Below are 16,805 nucleotides of genomic sequence, written 5' to 3'. Positions count from 1 at the left end.
GAATTCTTAGTGGTGAATAACTATAATCATAGATCAAAGCAACATAATTCTGATGCACCATGGAACCAAATATAACACTAGAATATGTTTGTAAACCAAACTGTGGGGCCCCGTTGCTGTTAACAATGACAGTGAAACAGCAACTTTTAGGGTAGCTTTCTAACTTCAAACGGTGTTCCAGGGATCCAATTTTCCTGTGAAGAAAGTTTGTTTATTCGGCCACATGAATATACCTTAGAAAATGTTCACTTTTTCCGACACACCCAACGTTACACAGTGCACCTTTAAAGAAAGGCAGATTTGAGTGGCGTGGCTTTGCGTCTCTGTAGTAGGGCAAAGCAGCAGGGGAAAGGCTGGGAGTTGTTCTGTGGGAAGAATAATTCACATGGTACCAGTTGCTGCTTGTCCCTCAAGCCCTTTATTTAGACCTAAGCCAATGTGATCCTTCCACTCTTTACTCTAAATAGACGGGCAGCAACCTTTCCACCACACTCTATTTTAACATATGTTACTCACACATGTGTGACTGAGCGACCGGAGCCTCTCCATTAATAAAAAGGCCACTGGCACAGGTTGAAAGTTTACCACTGCTGGACTATTACTACTACTGGGAGGCATAGGGGTTACAGGGTGACTGAGTTCATTTAGGATACTTTTTAAAATCTCAACAAAGTTATTTTTCTTGTTAAATAAAGGCTGAATAAATAAACATACATTTAAATGAAGTATACAGTAGTTTGAGGTGGTTGCACTTTACTGGGGTGCTTGCACTTGAATCTATACTTTATAAAAAGAGGACATTGTCACACTACATTTTGTTTAGAAAACATGGAATCACCTTTACATTGATGCAAACTTCAAAGCAACAGCTTAAATACATAGTACACAATCACATACATATTCAGGTTATTATATAACCTATGTAATAAATGAACTTTGAAAGAAGCCATGTCTAGTAATGAGAGCTTTATTTTTTTAATACTAAAGTACATTTTTGCAGATAATACTTATGTTCTAATATTTAAATACAAATCTTTTATTTTTAAAGGACATTTATTTTGAAATTTAGTATTTTTGCATTGTCTTATTGCTACTTTTGGTTTCTGAATCCTAGTCTGAGAAGGTACATTTTGATATTGTCTATTGTCATAAATATGTATATTCTGTTTTTCTTTTACATATAAAGTTCTATTGACTCAATTGTTTGTTGTTTTAGTTGAGCTTTATTTGGTGTTTTAAAATGAACAACGGCTGCCTTGCTGATACCGGTGTGCTGCTGCATTGTGGTCCGTGTAGTTCACTGGCAAGATTACTCCCCCTTTTTTTGTGTAACTACACAGGAAATACCACACATATAATTCCAACATAGTGTATCAGAACACCATAAAAAACATAAAAATTAACAGATTTTGCTTTTCTGAATGTGTTGTATGTTTACTACTCACTATAGCGCACTCTTCTGCCTTCTATGAGTGTTGACTTTGGGCTAAGGCCTTGAAGATTTTGCCTCTCTTTAATTTAGCCGTGTGTGGGCAAGGCTACTACGCTAGCCAGTGGTCAGCGGTTAGCTTCTTCAGCCCTTTTAAGAAACACCTCATTAGAACAAAACAGCTTATTATAGTCAAGCTGACACTGAGCTGAATGCTACTGTGCACAACAACCTGTTACAAAACATACAAGAAAAAAAGAGAGAAAAAAGTCATTATGGTCATCTTTAGAGCCAAGAGCTAAGCACCCTGGAAGATGGATAATGATGGTTTTCACAATATTGAAGTCAGCTGCACTTACAGAGATTTAGATTTCTGTTTTTGTCAAGAGATTGAAGAGCAGACACAGCTAACAAAGGACAACGGTACAATGAAAGCTCACATAAACAGCCCATGTGAAATGGATAGCAGTATAATGTTTGCTGATAATCCCCAAAGGCTGTTATTTCAATGTTAAAACAATTCTTTTGTGTGTTGAGATTTTTATCCAACATTTTTTTTTGTGTTCCCTAAAGCGATTCTGATGAACACAAATACACAAAAGTACTCCACCTCCCCCCACCCTCTAAGACAGTCAGACAGCGGGCCACTTACACCAGCAGATTATATAATCAATCTATCAAGAATATGTTTTACGACTAGTTTTAATGGGTTTGCAATTAGTACAAACAAGTTTTCATTCCAAAAGCAGTAAAAAACAGTAGCATCACCCAAGCACAAATATAAGAATCATATGCAGGCTTGGATTCACTGACTTGGTGATACACCTCACACGTGGTGGGTCGCATAAACCTGCATAAACAATTACGCATGCACATGAATGGCCTCGCGAATGGGTGGAGGTGGAGGGAGATACAGGGGCACTCAGTATGATAGACAGTGGTTTTTTAAATCCTGTGGTTGAGTGGTGTAATGGAACTGCATGTAGTGATTAGAGACGCACAAATGATCCAGCTGGCAATACCACGCAGCCAACGCACCCACTGGCACCCAGTGTCGTGTGAGTGTGTCATACACGTCCACTGCAGTAAATAGCGTAGCGGGACAAACACAGAGGCTGCATCTGTTCTGCTCTGAGTTTTTTTTTTTTTTGCTGTCCAGGAAATATTTTTTTAAGTGGAAGATTTTTTTTTTTTTTTGCAGACTTTCCAGGAGGGGAAACAGGGGGAGGAGAGAGAGAGAGAGAGAGAGAGAGAGAGAGAGAGAGAGAGAGAGAGAGAGAATACAGCACGGTGAGAGAAGAGATACTGTACACTGGGCAAAAGGGAACAGATTGGGGTGGAAAAAGAGGGAAGGAGGAGGACAAAAAAAATAGAAGGGAGACAGTGAGGGAGAATTCTCCGTTGGGGAGAATTTTAGGTAAAGAATTTTAAAAGATTTTTGGCAGTGCGATAGATGGATGGATGGATTCATAGGAGGGACAGGTCCAGCTGGCACAAATAATCCGAACCGGTCCATAGCAGAGGGGTGCAGCAGGAAGGTGTCTGTGTGTGTGTGTGTGTGTGTGTGTGTGTGTGTGTGTGTGTGTGTGTGTGTGTGTGTGTGTGTGTGTGTGTGTGTGTGTGTGTGTGTGTGTGTGTGTGTGTGTGTGTGTGTGTGTGTGTGTGTGTGTGTGTGTGTGTGTATGTGTGTGTGTGTGTGTGTGTGTGTATGTGTGTGTGTGTGTGTGTGTGTGTGTGTGTGTGTGTGTATGTGTGTGTGTGTGTGTGTGTGTGTGTGTGTGTGTGTGTGTGTGTGTGTGTGTGTGTGTGTGTGTGTGTGTATGTGTGTGTGTGTGTGTGTGTGTATGTGTGTGTGTGTGTGTGTGTGTGTGTGTGTGTGTGTGTGTGTGTGTGTGTGTGTGTGTGTGTGTGTGTGTGTGTGTGTGTGTGTGTGTGTGTTTGTGTGTGTGCCAAGAAGAGCCAGGCAAGTTGTTCTGGGCCAGGCCGGTGGAAACACTACACAACCCAGGATCTGGGCCAGTGAACCAGGCCAGACAAACTGATGGCTTTTCAAGGGTTCGTAGCGCAGCATGTGTGTGCTGCTGCTGTGCTGTGTGCTTAAGAAATCAACCCCAAGAGTATAAAAGCTGCCCGTTTAACCTGGAGCTGGGTTTATCTGAGGGTCCTTAACATGACCTTTGACCTCCTGTCTGTGGAGATTCTCAGTGTACATGTGGCGGGTCACTACATTCCTGATCCTCTCTGGTTGGTCACAAAGTAACTAAGGTCCAAGCTTTACATTTCAGTCAATCACTTTCTCTTTGACACCCACGTGCGCACACCCACACATGCACACACACACAAACAAACACACCCACAAGCGCATACACACACATACACATACACCCACACACACACACACACACACACACACCAGTCCAATGCAACCCATCAATCTCCAACCGTGTAATCAACCCCACTTACCACGCCCGCTGCCTTCTCTGCTGAACCAATCCCCTGCCCAGAATAAGGACTCAACCTCAGTCTTGACCGAACAGGAAGGGAGAACACGTTTCTTGGAAGCTGGGCGTTTGTGTGTCTTTAGGATAAAGAGTTTTGTTAACTTTGGCCTGTGTTGCTTTCACTCAAGATGTTTCATCAAAACATCTGGAGAAATGTGGTTTTTATCCAATACCAGAACATTTGTACAGGGTTGTGGTTTGCAGCTTAGAAATGCAGCACTACAGTGTGTCTGGGCTGGGGCTTTGGCAGGCCAATGATCTGCTGTATGCCGGGTAAACATGAAGGATAAACAGGGCTGGGTTTTCAAAAGTGTGACAGGTGAAGGCAGGATGTGGATTCTAGCACTAACCCTCACTTTTTTGGGGGTGGGCATGACGTGCCGTCGGAGCCATTTTGCCCTCCTGTCTTCATATAGGACACGTGGGAGGATAGAGGGAAAGAGAAAGAGGCACATTAGAAAAGACAGGGGGAGAGAAGTTAGTAGGTGGGGGACAAATGTGGGTTTCAGAGAAAGAGAGCACATTTTGGGACAGGGGTGTGAGATTTGGCCGAGGTGAGGTTTGCTTTCCACGGGGGACGAACACATTCCATCGGACCGTTTCAAAAATGCTTTTGTCGGAGCGACTGAGAAACCCCCCTCCTTTTGCCATCCACACATGAACTGGTCTCTGCCAAGCCAAGAAGCGCCAGAGCAATTACATCCCTCCATTCCCTAAGCATTGTTAATATAGGATTTGACCCGTTGCAAATAAGGACAGCAAGAGTGACTGGTGATAACCGCGTCAAGATGTCATGTCTTTGGTGATGTGGAATGCTGTACATAATACTCTAGGGATTAAAACAGTTTTTGATGGGACAGTCCTCAGTCTTTCAAATAGTAACAAAATAAAATTAATAATAATACATTCATCTATATTAGGTTTGACATTCAAACTGATGTTATGGATGGCATTATGGAAATATTGGCAGCAGGGTAGACACTTTTTGCAGATTCCCATCCAAACCCTTTCTGTGTTGACGTCTTGCACTGTCTCTGGTGTCAGCATGTAAAATGATAATAATAACTGTGTGTCAGCTGAAGGCTTTCAAACCTTATGGTGAACACTTTCAAGTCACAGAGTAGACAGCTTCAAGCAGACAGGTACTACTTCAGGCCATTGTCTCAGTTACAGAGTTATGACTTTGTGAGTGAAGGAACTGTTGCATAATGCTTTGTATGGACCGGGGGTGGGCGGGAGGCAATTTTTTTTAGTTTTTTTACTCTTTATTTGGCTAAGCTCTCAGATATGTGGAGTGGCTGTGTAAAGACTATCTTTTGCTAAACAAAAGTAAATGCATTCTTTCAGGCTTGTGTGAAGAGTGTGTTCCTTGTAAAATACCTAAAGTTGGAGTGCAGAGCGTAGGTCGGCTCTTAGACTAAACCAAGTCGTTAAGTGAAAAAAAAGTTATTCCTCGCAGTAGTTGTATATTATCGATGAAATAAATCACATACATTTACTTTTTTCTTTCGTCATTTCTGTTGGGGGCTTTTTGCAGCAAACAAGCCTGTTCACAGCAGATGAAAGACCCTCATAATCATAAAGGCTGAAGGCTATAGAACATGATAATATGTTTTGGTTATCATATCACAAACAGGCAACTTCTGATGACTTTGAAAAAAGCCACAGCTGACAATGCCCTGGGGGCTCAGTCGTGGTGTCTGGGAAAAACAACAACTGTTGGGATTATTTGGACAACCTTGCGACTTTACGCGACTGAAATCAAGGGAAGAGCTAGAATAGAATGAATAAAGAGATGGAGCATTTAGCTTATGCAAATGCACACAGATTTTGATCAGATAATCAAACCAAATAACTGGCACATTTCACACTGACTATTTCTAAGAATAACGGGACAGCACATAACGAGGCCTCATGAACACTGGTACAGTGGACTCAACTGACCGTTCTAAAAACAGCTACAAATGAACATGTTAGGATTACATAATCAAGCACAGCAAAGTTATCATAGTGGCTTAAAGCTGCAACTGTCTGGAAGCAGAATCCTTAACACACAATTCATGTTTTGGCCACTTGCAAGAAAACTGTGATAAAAGAGAAGAAAAAAAAGGAGAAACCAAACCAGTGAAAAAGCTGCGGGGCCAGACAACCGTAGCAATGAGTGGAGAGAGAGAGAGAGAGAAAGAAAACGCTATATAGAACTGAGTTGAACTGCATAGCCAGGTTTTACTATACTTCCCTGTGTGCCCATCACTTATAGTACAGTCATTTGATCCTTATATATTAATTAAAGTTGCTTTAAAGAGTTCGGAAATACTCTAGTATATTAGATTATATTTCCAAATAGCCAAATAAAATTGGATAAAACAGACGAAAAACTTTCTTTCTCATTTAACTCAGCAAAACCCAAGGGCATAGTAGGCTGAATAAAACTTTGAAGCGCAAGGCAATACATTTTACCCAAACCAGCATGCAGTGGTTTTAACAACATGGGCTGGGCATGGCGGCTCTATCTGCCCTGCTGTATATTTAAAGCTGCTATTTTAAACCATACATTTTCATTGCCACGGGGACGAGGCTTGCAGACAGGGCTGTGGTGAACTCACTCAGAATAAAGATACAGGCAGAGTTCCTTGAACAAGGTATGTCCGCTGACCACCGGGGAAAAACATGTTTCTGCCTAACAAGTCCCATAACAACCAATTACTTTTGGCTTTTTAGCTATGTGCGCCGCCACCCCTTACTCGGAGGAAGAAAGGCGTTGTGAATACAATTTGAAAATAATTGCTTGCCTTCAGTGACCGCACACGGACCTGCTGTTTTCGACGACGTGCGTATATGGGCCTATATATGTGTGACCAAGGGGACAGAAAACACAAAGGGCTCAACATGTTGGGTGTTCTTGTGGCAATAAACAGAGGAATGTGGAGCGTTTCAAACACTCGCCAAAGTCAGCAAAGAAAACTTCCCCCAAATAGATTAACAAACACCGAGGGGCACAGAGATATGAGGAAGGGCAAGAGAAAAGCAGATCCCAAAAAAATCAACATCGCACACGTAGCAGAACTGCAATTATTCTGTTTCTATTTATGTCAGGATTGTAGATTAGAGGTCTCAGGGCATGGCTGATTAGAGCGGCAGCAGCATTCGATTGTATAAGCGGACACCTCATTTTCTCACAGGACTTCTAGTTATCCCATTGATCTTTTAAATTATGGGATGCACGTATAGCTGCCGTCTTACAAGCATCAGGATGGCTGGTACCACCCAGTGATAGTTGAAGGGCCCAGAGACACCCACCCGTCCACACAGCACCACAGGAGCTGACATTAAAGTCACCACAACAAGCCATAGTCAGTGTGCTTGAAAACTGCACAAAGTTCCTAAAAACAACCCCCCTTTCTGAGCTGATGCATGATGTATATTTAACTACAGAAGGCTGAAATGAATAGACTCAAGCTAAAGGGCTTTGTAGAACATGTCTTACTTTTAACAACAAGAAGTTGGCTTATAAAGGCTTCTAAAAGGAGTAGTTCGCCCATTTCAGGGACTAGACTTGCTCGGCTTCTTGCCAAAAGTTGATCAAATTGATCCCACACTCATGTCTCTTAATTAAAGGAGACATTTTCGGAAATCCCTCCAAAGCTTGCCAATCAACAGGTTATAGTTAGCTCTTTCTTTACGAACAACTCAGTGTAAAAACTGACCATTTGACATTTTATGGAGGTTTGTGATTTAGAGTCTTAGCTTAGCTATAGCTTAGTATAGCATAAGGGCAATGCTAGCCTGAGTTGCTCCACACAGTGTGATAACAGGCCTAAACAAGCACTACTAAAGCTAGGATATACTGTACACAACAGTGAGATGCACAGCACAGCTGGAAAGAAACTCAACCCAAACTCCTGAAATGTGATTTAAAATCTATCTGTATCTAGCTGAGCACATCACAACTTAAACTTTTTCTCCCCTCTAACTTAATTTGATCAATCCTTTGCAGTCATTTTTCAAGAGCAGCGACACTACACACACACACACACACACACACACACACACACACAGTAGCACCGCACACACGTCCACTCACAAACCAATGCCCATAAATTCATCTGGTATTTCTCTTGGGTTACAACCATCATTGCTCAGTAAGCCTTGAACAGCAGTTGCTGTTTCACAGCGTCGGTAATTTGTTTCCCATCTGCTCCCTTTTGTGTGTGGTGAAAACAAATGCACTAATGGAGGATAATTACCCTGTGTTGTTTTTTAGTGCGTGCCCGTCTCTGTGGAGAGGGCAATAGAAGCCTCTCAGGCATGGAGATGCTAATTGGTAATGCTAATTGCTTGTATTACGTAATCGCCGGGTCGACATTTCATTTAGTAACATAACCAGAAAAAATAAGGAATGCAAAATATTATTTACCGGATATATACTATTTTAATTTACCGGATATGCAGAACTTAAAAACTTACTCTTAACGATCATAAGATATTGATCTAAAGTAATTTCTGCTTTTTGTTTTGTTTGCATCCTCCAATGAAAATCAGAGGGAAAAAAATGTTTGGTTTCCATTTCAAAGAAAAACCATTATCTCTGTGTTGACCCCTCAACCCAATTAACAAGCTGGCATGCTGTTAGAACGCAGGTAGATAAACAGAGTGTGGCTCGGCAGGGAGGGACGCTTGTTTTTTAACCAACCTGGAGGAAATGACGCGCCGTCTGATTGTTTTGGCATTCGGTGGCTGGATGGATGTGACGCCATGTTTGCAGCAGTTGTTTTGGGGTCTGTCGGAGCCGGTGATACTTAAAAGTTTTCCTCAACACTTCCACATGGACTAACCTATACTATAAGAGGAGAGAGAACATGGAGGAAGTAGGCCAAGCTGCCCTGCCTTCACCTCGTCAGTTAGAGGTGTTGAATGGACCAAAAATATTATTCCGTCTTCGCCCCCCTCAATGTGAGATTATCTTGGACCGGCAGCCTTTTAGTATTAAATATAAAATCTGTGTTTGTGCTTTGGTTTGCCACCTCTGTTCAAACATTACACGTGTAAATAACAAGTAAAATGAGAAGGGGTGTGAGGGAATAAAATGGGCAGTGGAAGTATTTTTCCACATGCCCAACCCTCTCACCCCCACACAGTCAGACTGACTGGTAGACACCTGGCAACTGCATGGGTTAGGTCCTTTTATAACAGTTGAGCGACAGCTTGACAGAACCCTGCTGTGCTGGCATTTTATTTGACACGACATTAAATTGACTCAGTGGTCACTTTGGTGCAAGAGTCAGTGGTTCACTCACATTGTGAGTTTGAAGGACACAACGTTGACTGGATGAAATAGAGACTTGGTTTTTAATATATCCTTCAACAGGAAGTGGGCGTACTGGTGTGAATGGCGTGGCGAGTGTGCTCCAAAAATCACACATAGACGTCTGGCTCGCTCGACAAAGCTCTTCTGCATGTGTATAGTGTTTGTGTGTGTCAGTCTCCTCCTGTGTGTGTGTGTGTGTGTGTGTGTGTGTGTGTGTGTGTGTGTGTGTGTGTGTGTGTGTGTGTGTGTGTGGATCATATTAAGGCAAACGAGGGCGGCGGGTCAGGCTTGAGGTTAGTGGAGCTGGTTTGTGTAACTTTAAACATATCAGATTCAAAAGGCTCAGCAAGTACAAGGAAAGTGAATTGGGATCTTTCCCTTTAAGCAAGGCATTTAAGGTCAGCCTGGCAGTCTCTTGTCCAATTAGCACTTGTCATAAGAGAATGCTATAACACACTCACTGTATTTGTGTTTGTATTAATGTCTGTATGTGAGATGAGTGAGGAGAATTGTTTGTTTACATCAAGCTGCCATGCCGTCACTTCCGCCCCCCCCTTCACTGCATCCCTTCCCTCTCTTATCCTCTATATACTGTATATACGTGTAAGGTTTATTTGTAGAACTCTTCCTTCCAAGCAGGCCAGCAGCCAAACTAAACTTTACATGAATGAACTTAAACAGTTTGCTCTGTCCCACTCACTCACTGGCCAGGCTGTATATGCTGTGAATAAGAAGAGAAGGAAAAATGGAGGGAGGAGGAGAGATATATCCTGAAGCTTCTTCTGTGTCCACCACCACCACACATACCTGTCTAATCCACACCAACAAACACACAGCCCTGCAGTATGCCACTCACTCCAACACAGTCTTTTAAGGTTACAGAGTTCCTTTTGAGAGGCAAGAGTTTAGTGAGAAACTGGCAGAAGCACTGGCAGAGTTCCTTCAACATTTTTTGATTAATGGCAGGGGGAGATAGGGAGCTGGAACAACACACAAACACATAGGAAGACCTGTGTTTTTTAAAAGCACATAACATTCATTCACATGTCCAGAGCCTTAGACTTGTGAATAATATTAATGTACTGCCGAAATTGTGCTGCTGGTTAATCCTGAAATATCCATTCTGAATGATAGGCAGATTTGAGGGAACACAGAAATACATGCTTAGACCATTCTCTCTCTGTTTGCTCTTTCCAGGGAGCTACATGAGGATGGCGTGCAATATCAAAGAAGAGCAAAGCCCCGCTTTCCCATCAACACATTCACACTCCCTGAGAACCAGACTGAGAACTGAGAGTCAACTCGTATTTGAAATGTCACTTCAGAGATATATATGCATGGTGTGTGTGTGTGTGTGTGTGTGTGTGTGTGTGTGTGTGTGTGTGTGTGTGTGTGTGTGTGTGTGTGTGTGTGTGTGTGTGTGTGTGTGTGTGTGTGTGTGTGTGTGTGTGTGTGTGTGTGTGTGTGTTTGTGTGTGTGAGATCGTGAATAGCGGAAGAAGGAGCCAAACCCATGGCTTTATGGCCTAGCACTCTGGCAGGGTTGTGTCTTCGCTCAATCCGTTCACATATTTAGCCCATATTTCTGCTATGTGTTGGAGACAGCTGCTTTTATAAAAACATTAAAAATAGATTCCTAAACTGAATAGTACTAATGACGGTTAATTCAGTCAGTCAAGTTCAGGTTCAGGTTGATCCCAGCGTTAAAACGAGCTGTCCACTTATTGAAAAAGTCATTTAAATCTATTCAGGTTTCAGTCAGAGACCTCGGCCAAGTTAAACCTCTCAGGGGGGATCACGGCTGCACAGTCATATATGACATGCGCATTCCCACATGTAGACTCACGCACACGCACAACTTCGGAACACATCACTCAAACGGAGGCTCGTTGGAAAAGCAGCTGGACTGGACGATGAGATGTCACTGTGTACGTGTGTGTGTGTTATTGTGTGTATGTGTGTGTGTGTGTGTGTGTGCGAGTAAGAGAGGATGATAGTGTGAGAAAGACAGAAAGACAGAGAGAGAGAGAGAGAGAGAGAGAGAGAGAGAGAGAGAGAGAGAGAGAGAGAACGTGAAAGTGAAAGTCAGGGAAAGCACAGGCGGTGGTGTCCAGGTCTAAAAGGACTAAGCGTTTTCAGCTACTGCAGCTATACGTTGAGTGACACCCTCAAACACCCACCACCTCCCTGCCGGCCAAAACAAAACGGGGTCTGTTCCCTCTACAGTGCGTCTGACAGAGAGAAACACACACACACACACACACGCACACGCACACGCACACACACACACACACACACCTAAAGCAGCCTCTCACACTAAATCAATCTACTTCTCCTTTTTTTCCCATGCACACCCACGTTCACATTCACCCCACCATGAATTCTCCCCGCCTTCATTTCTTTGGCACAGTGCAGCCAAAAGTAACACAAGGCAGCTTAAGGTAAATACATCCACTAATCACTGCTGGATGCTCATAAGTGGCCGCTATAGCCTGCCCTTCACACACATGCAGTATTATACATACATTAGGAGGAGTTATTAAAGCTGAAAATCCCCCTTTATTTTCACATTAATTCCAGTTGGTGACTGCAGAGTGACAGAGAGAGTCGGGGAGAGACAGTGGTGAAGGTGATATATAGAGGGAAAACTGTGGAATATACCTTTTCCTCCAAAACTTCAGTTTCAAAGCAACCAGGCCATTTTACCATAAAATCACAGGCACAGTCTGCACAGCGAGCACTCCACTTAACCCCTCCCATCTCCTATCGTAAAGGTGGTGGAGTCAGTCATTCTGGAGAACGCTTCTTGTCAAAAATCACTTTGTGTCAAAAACATTGAATATCTCTTTATGATCTGTGTATGAACTGTGTGACACGTCCTAGTCTTTGTAAACAGGCATGTAAACAAAGGGGGATCACCGTTAGCAACATGGCGTATACAGAGCCTAGGGATTTTTTCACACACGTTATTGACACGAAGCGGATCGTGAGGGGATAGTCACTGATTCTTTCAAAAAGTGATTTTGACAACAAACGTTCTCCGGAATCACTGACTCCACCTTCAAGTGCTTGAGACCACAGGTTTTTCTCCAGAATCAAAGCAATGAGCAGACCACATCTGAAGCCTATCTATCTACATTGTTCTTCCTCTCACATCCTTCTCCCACACAACAACACTACATCAGACCTTTTTAGAATCCACTGTAAAAAAGAAAGGGAAACCTTTTTAAAACATATCTCCAATCCATTCACATCCCAATACGTCCAACTTTTTAGAAAAGTTACCCGAATACTATGACTTTATATTACTGGAATGAAATGCATCAATTACTTTTACACAGTGTTCACATCCTTTCCTTTCAACTATACTTGCAGCCATCCATCTGATTGTGGAACAAAGGCCTGTCTCCTTTGCCCCGGCATCGTAATGAGCGGAGAGAATTACTCATCCAGACCCCGGCAGAGGCGCTACAGTTGTTTTGTGTCACTGTTACATAAGGATCACACACACACACACACACACACACACACACACACACACACACACACACACACACACACCCCTTTTGGTCGATAGAGTATAGAGGAGTCAGTGTGTTTGTCAAGGCTTATGCCCCTCAGGGTCTTGAGAGTGAAGGTGACGTATTGCAGGTGGGCCCAGACGCTTACTCATCTTCCATTGAACGGATTATTTTACTCTTGTAGATCCACAAATGTTTGAGTTCTGATGGTGCAAAATACTAGCTTTTTATCTCTGTACGCGGGAAGTCTGCTTTTCTGGTGTGTGTGTGTGTGTGTGTGTGTGTGTGTGTGTGTGCTTATCTGCGCTAAAAGTACACACATCTGCTTCCTCCGGCGTGATAAGGTGTCCGAGATTCATCTGACAACTAAAGCGTGCCTGTGTGTGTTCAGCTTATAGAGCACTTCTCAGAGAGGCAGAGGGAGAAAATGGATAGTGCAAGTATCTTTTGCTCTGTGCAGTTTACTCTGAAAATTAAAATTAACTTGAATGGACTGCTGCAACTCTGTAAAATCAAATTAGGCTGGAAAGTTTCATCAGAGTGAAATGTTGCTTCATTGAGTGTGTGTGATGTGTGTGTGTGTGTGTGTGTGTGTGTGTGTGTGTGTGTGTGTGTGTGTGTGTGTGTGTGTGTGTAGTGTCTACTCAGTCAATCCACTTGCACTTAAAAAGGAAATTACTAAAGCTCTCCATGATCTCCGAATAAAGCTGCACGACATTTTGTGGGATATGCAGTGAGAATGACACGTAGGAAATGTCTGTGTTTATGTTTTGCAATAGCGGGGCCAAATCAAATCAAAACCACTTCTTGACAATATTGTGCAGCAGCTGCAGTGCAGTGTGCAGGCGTGTGTGCAGGTGTGAGATGTGTGTGTGTGTGTGTGTGTGTGTGTGTGTGTGTGTGTGTGTGTGTGTGTGTGTGTGTGTGTGTGTGTGTGTGTGTGTGTGTGTGTGTGTGTGTGTGTGTGTGCGTGCCTACAGGAAACCAATCTGACCCACGGGATTAGTGGCTGACTTGGTGAGTGACTCTCATTCTGTTCCAGATGTTTATCACGTCATAAAGGCCTCAAGCCTTATGTGAGAAATAGGTAGGAACACAACCACATTTCAACACGCGCACACACACACACACACACACACACACACACACACACAAGCTGTACCAGTGACAGACACATGTTGACAACTAATCAACTCTGTAGGGTATCAGCTGGTTAAACCCACAGATAAACCCACAAGCAAAGACTTCCTTCTCTGAGTCTTGTTACATCTTATCCTACCCACGCACGCACACACACACACACACACACACACACACACACACACACACACACACACACACACACACACACACACCAATGCCGATGATGTGGCCACACATGGAGCACTTTCTGTAATAGCTCTTATCCACTTGCCTCCTGCAAGTCAACCAGTAAGTTATAATGTTATAATGTCAGCGATAGTATTGCCGTGCTGTGTCACATCTGAACGAAATCGGGTCCCTGAAGGGCTTCAAAGATTTCAATCGGATTCCCAGCTCGTTGATAGGAAAACAATTTGCGACCTCTATCTTTGAACAAACAACCCCACATGCTTTTTCACTGCAGCGCTTACAGAAACATCGAGTCCAAGACATACTGTACCACGCTTGGCTCCCTCCCTCAAACACCAGCATACATTCAGCCTTAAGGAACACTATTGCGCCTTGTTCCGCCGCCCGGTGCCAGTCGTGCGTAATGAGCGCTGCGTGGTGGATGGAGCGCACCAGCTGACTACTGTACAAGGAGAGTTGTCAGTCACCTTCCACACACACACACACACACACACACACACACACACACACACACACACACACACACACACACACACACACACACACACACACACACACACACACACACACACACACACACAGTATTCAATTGAACAGTTGCTAAGTTATACTTGTAACCATAATAGCTCCACATGACGCTCCGACATGTCCGAACTGATATTGAAGGGTTGCAAAAGTGTGAGTGCATTCCTCAGGTTTTTTTGTCGGAATGTTAAACGTTCGGAGATCGAAATAATGGCATACAGGCTGTATTTAAAATCGGAGATCCTTGTGCACATTCAACCCCTTCGTATCCACGCTCCTACTACAATGTATGTCCGCTTACAGTAACTCACATACAGCCACAATAAAGATATAGGAATGATAAGATGATGCCTCCTCTCTGGAGTGTATGAGGTATCCGGTTGGATTTCAAAAGAGACACGTTTGCCCAGCCGCGAACGAAGCAAAACACACCACTTTTTTTTTTACACACCACGTCCAATCCTTTGGAGAAGAAGGGCGTCTAGACATGTGTGGAGCAGCAACTCTCACATTCAACAGCAAAATAATCTCTCTGACGGCGGTGACGCGCTCCAAACCAGCGCTGCTGCAGGAGGAGAAAAGAAAAGAAAAAAAAGTTCTTACCGAGATACTGTCGCATGTCCAGCAGGATTTTAGGTGGTCCTCCGTTCAGCTGGTAAAAAAGGGAGCCGAAACAGAAGAAGAACAGCGTAGCCATGCAGAAACCATAACCTCGCAAGGAGAACCGACAGGGCACTATGGCAGAGAGTAAGCCGCCGCTGCTGCTGCTGTACTTTCGGCTGTTGTTTCGCTCTCGGACGTGGTGGTTGTTGCTGTTGTTGTTGGGAGTCTGCTGGTTGTTGTTAGTGCTGCTGTGGAGGGGACTGCTGCTGCTGAAATTCTTCATCATCTCCTCCTCACAAAGCAGCGCCGTGGAAAGTCACCCATCCGCCTGTGGAAAGTGGAACTTGTCGCTTGGAGACCATTGGACAAGGGGACCACCAGTTTGATTTGATTTGGGTTTTTGGAGACGCGCTCAGGGCACCCAGATTTCTCCAACCGCTGCCGCAGCCACGGGGGTTGTTGTTCCTTCTTTGAGCACAGAGTTTTTTTTTTATTATTATTATTTCTTTCGCTTCTCTCCGCTCGGTCCACTCTCGTCTGCGCTCGTTGGATGACTACTGCTCCTTCCTTCCGTCCGTCCTCCCAGCCGAGTTAAGGGTCCATCCTTCTGCGCCTTCTGAGTCTCTTTTTTTTGGGGTGTCAGATTACTACTGAACGTGGAAAAGAGGGGAAAAAACTTCCACCCCGTGCATGGATTTGGGTTTTCTCTATATTGCAGTGCGTAAAACAGCGTCACCCAGCGTTCAGACACGGAGAGAGATAGAGAGGGAGAAGTCTGTAGTAGGCATGCCGAGAACAAGAGTGTGATTTGCACGCGGACAGGCAGTTAATTATAGTTTAAGACAGCTGTGAATCGATTTGTGTTAATGTCAGTAGGTGTCCAATAGTGATGTTTATCCAAAGCTTTTACATAATGTTGATACTGTAGGTCGTACAAGGTGCACTATGCAGTTTCAGGGGAAGGGGGATTTTTTTTTTTTTTTACATATGCAGTTAGATTACAAAACATATTGACTCTACATTTAATTATTGGTATTGAATAATTCTATCACCATAAATAGAAAACTAAATTATTTCGAGACGCCAAACCAAGGTCTAGAATATGTTTGTAGATACAACCGTGGGCCCGGCTGCTGTTAACAACAGTGAAACAGTAATTTTTCAAGTAGTGTTTTTTTTTTTTTTTACTTCAAACAGTGATCCAGGGATCCAATTGTCTTGTGAAGAAAGTGTTTTCATTAATCTATGAGAATATATTTTACAAAATCTTCACTTTGCTGTCACAACAACAGTTACACAGTGCAGCTTTAATTGATTTTGTTTTGAGATACATGTTTAAAAGGCAAACAGACACATTCTTCCTTAATAGAGACATCACACAGTGTGAAGTATTCATTATACATGAAATGGAACGGGCTGTGTTTCCCCCTCTTTACAAACACATTGATGGTTGATGTATGTTGAAAAGGAGCTGTCGAGTTGAGTGTCTGCTCCACTTCTTAGGTGTGCCAGTGTGTTAAAAACTTTCCCTTTTTGCCCTGGGGACAGCTGTAAGGACTTTACGCCCTCGCCATATATCTTTCCACA

The 16,805-nt window shown here is 43.3% G+C and overlaps 1 protein-coding gene across 1 annotated transcript in view; it reads right to left on the bottom strand.

Moving 5' to 3' along the window:
- The window catches only part of usta (uronyl 2-sulfotransferase a), a 62,240-nt gene extending 46,363 nt beyond the window's left edge, over nt 1-15,877 (bottom strand). The window contains 2 exon segments of the mRNA XM_080048446.1: nt 15,219-15,518; nt 15,521-15,877. Of these exon segments, the coding sequence (XP_079904572.1) occupies nt 15,219-15,518; nt 15,521-15,542 (322 nt within the window). The 5' untranslated portion in view covers nt 15,543-15,877.
- Between the last annotated feature and the right edge of the window lie 928 nt (nt 15,878-16,805).

This window comes from Ammodytes marinus, assembly GCF_949987685.1.
Source record: "Ammodytes marinus genome assembly, chromosome: 19".
Classification (NCBI taxonomy): Eukaryota; Metazoa; Chordata; class Actinopteri; order Uranoscopiformes; family Ammodytidae; genus Ammodytes; species Ammodytes marinus.
This window is presented reverse-complemented; position numbering and strand designations above follow the sequence as displayed.